The sequence below is a fragment of the Clinocottus analis genome, unplaced genomic scaffold (assembly GCF_023055335.1).
Source record: "Clinocottus analis isolate CAN_PGR_092001 unplaced genomic scaffold, fCliAna1.0.p SCAF_21, whole genome shotgun sequence".
Classification (NCBI taxonomy): domain Eukaryota; kingdom Metazoa; phylum Chordata; class Actinopteri; order Perciformes; family Cottidae; genus Clinocottus; species Clinocottus analis.
In genome coordinates this window covers 477,392-479,891 of record NW_027175943.1, presented here as the reverse complement: position 1 = coordinate 479,891, position 2,500 = coordinate 477,392, and the positions used below count along the sequence as shown (strand labels likewise).

The window sequence follows — 2,500 nt, the reverse complement described above, 5'->3', positions numbered from 1 at the left end:
TGGCTTGAATAAGATTTACTGGCTTTGCATCTGAAAGGTAGATATCTTAGCATAAAGATAGCTAGCAAACATAACGTAGCTAGCATTAGGGTTGCTAGCACAGCATAAAAGTAGCTATCTTAAAGGTAGTTATCTTAGCATAAAATAATTTAGCTTAGCCTAAACGTAGTTAGCTAAACAGAACTATTCTCTGGTGTTGCCTTCAGGGTCTAAAGCTCTCGTGTTGCCTTCAGGGTCTAAAGCTCTGGTGTTGCCTTCAGGGTCTAAAGCTCTGGTGTTGCCTTCAGGGTCTAAAGCTCTGGTGTTGCCTTCAGGGTCTAAAGCTCTGGTGTTGCCTTCAGGGTCTAAAGCTCTGGTGTTGCCTTCAGGGTCTAAAGCTCTGGTGTTGCCTTCAGGGTCTAAAGCTCTCGTGTTGCCTTCAGGTCTGTCTCTGACCGGCTCTCAGCTGATGTGCGGTGACTTCCTGTACAGCGGTCACACCGTCATGCTGACACTCTCCTACCTCTTCATCCAGGAGTGTGAGTGCTCATGTTGTTGTTGTTGTTGTTGTTGTTGTTTCAGGGTTTAATCAGTTCAAAATACAAACAAATCTATAAATGCTGAGATAAAAAAGACATTTTGTTACTTGTAATGTTACTTTAAACTTTATTAGTTCTTGTCACATAACTTCATGTATTCTCCTCCCTGTGATGTTAATATCTTGTTGTTGTGTTGTTGTTGTGTTGTTGTTGCTGCTGCAGACTCCCCCCGCTGCATGTGGTGGTACCGCTGGTTCTGCTGGTCGCTCAGCGCCTCGGGGCTGCTCTGCATCCTGGTGGCTCATGAGCACTACAGCATCGACGTGGTGGTCGCTTACATCGCCACCACGCGCTGCTTCTGGTGGTACCACAGCATGGCCCACACACACGTAGGACACACACACACACACACACACACACACACACACACACACACACACAGCATGGCCCACACACGTAGGACACATCTTGACTCTGTGTGTGTGTGTGTGTGCGTGTGTGTGTGTGTGTGTGTGCGTGTGTGTGTGCGTGTGTGTGCGTGTGTGTGTGCGTGTGTGTGTGTGTCTCAGGCGCAGCAGCAGCCTCCCTGCAGCTTCCTGTCCAGAACTTGGTGGAATCCCGTCTTCAACTTCCTGGAGAGGAACGTCCAGACGACGGTGCCCATCGAGTTCTGTCTGCCGGTACCGCTGCCGGCCTCCTGCAGGCAGCGGTACCGCATGGTGGGGGGGGGGAGGGACGAGTGAGCAGGAGGAGCAGGAGGAGCAGGAGGAGCAGGAGGAGCAGGAGGAGCAGGAGGCCTGTATGATAGTTAATTTATTTCCAGAGGTGTTCACATTATCGTGATGTTTATTCACAGGTTTCAGGTTCAGCGTTCAGACAAAATGGCGGCTGCTCCTCCTCCTCCTCCTCTTCCTCCTCCTCTCTGAGACTTCTGGACGCTCAGCAGCAGAGACGAGTTTCACGTTGAAAGAGTTTCAATTCAGAACATTTAGAGAGAAATGCTTTAAATTCTGAAAAGGAAAAACGTCTTTGCGAGTTCCAGACTTCATGGCCGTCTCCAGAGTGCCCGTTAGCTAACAGGCTAACGGGCTAACAGGCTAACGGGCTAACGGGTCATGAGCTTCGGGCAGACCAGCTGTGGTTCCTCTGTTGCTCCAGTAAGCGACTAGATCAACCTTCATAAAACGTGGACTCTTCTTCTCCAGAAAGCTGCCGCGCTGTGGAGGGAACGCTAGTTAGCATCATGCTAACACGCATCGAGCTAAACGATGCTTGAAGTCGAGCTTCCATGAAAGCACCAGGTTCTGAGTATATTTCATAAATGTCTTCCTGTGTTCGGTTGTTGTTGTTTAAGTTATATTTACAAGTCGACATGTGGAGGAAATAGTTTCCTCCATCGTCAGAAGAAACTTCCAAACTGCTGCTTCAAGTTCCTGAAGTAACTTTCAAAGTGTTACCGGATGTTTCTGACGAGAACACACGTCTCACAGTCGGATGTTTGCTTTGATAATAAAAGGTTTATTTTCATTTTGCCGTCGATGTCGTTGGTCAAACTCTGTGTGAAGGGTCCTCGAACGCATCGCGGTGAAAGCTGCTTGAACGTACGGCGTTGCGTTCAGGGTCCCGCTGCACTCAGACTCCAGCTGGAAGGAAAAAAACACGTCATTTTATTGTAGTACTTTTACTACGGGAATACAACGACGTAATACTCTGAAATGACAAGATATCCATGTATGAAGTAAAAAATCATTACAGTGAAGTTACGAATGATTATACTACAACAACGGTATTAATGGTGGTTGTAGTAGTCATAATGGAAGTAGTGGTAGTATTATTGGTGGTAGAAATGGAAGTAGAAGTTTTTTAATTGGCTGACGTAGTGATGATGATGATGAGGGTATTAGAAATGGAAGTTGTAATAATGGTTTCAGTAGTAGTAGTAGTGGTGGTAGTAGTAGTAGTAGTAGTAGTAGTAGTAGTGG

The 2,500-nt window shown here is 46.9% G+C and overlaps 1 protein-coding gene across 3 annotated transcripts in view; it reads left to right on the top strand.

Annotated features, from left to right (window-relative positions):
- sgms2b (sphingomyelin synthase 2b) overlaps positions 1-2,045 on the top strand; it is a 7,713-nt gene extending 5,668 nt beyond the window's left edge. For all 3 annotated transcript variants that reach the window (XM_068587450.1, XM_068587452.1, XM_068587449.1), the window contains exons 5-7: positions 423-518; positions 741-907; positions 1,088-2,045. In XM_068587450.1, the coding sequence (XP_068443551.1) occupies positions 423-518; positions 741-907; positions 1,088-1,261 (437 nt within the window). In that variant the 3' untranslated portion in view covers positions 1,262-2,045. The remainder of the gene's footprint in view (positions 1-422; positions 519-740; positions 908-1,087) is intronic.
- The last annotated feature ends 455 nt before the right edge of the window (positions 2,046-2,500 follow it).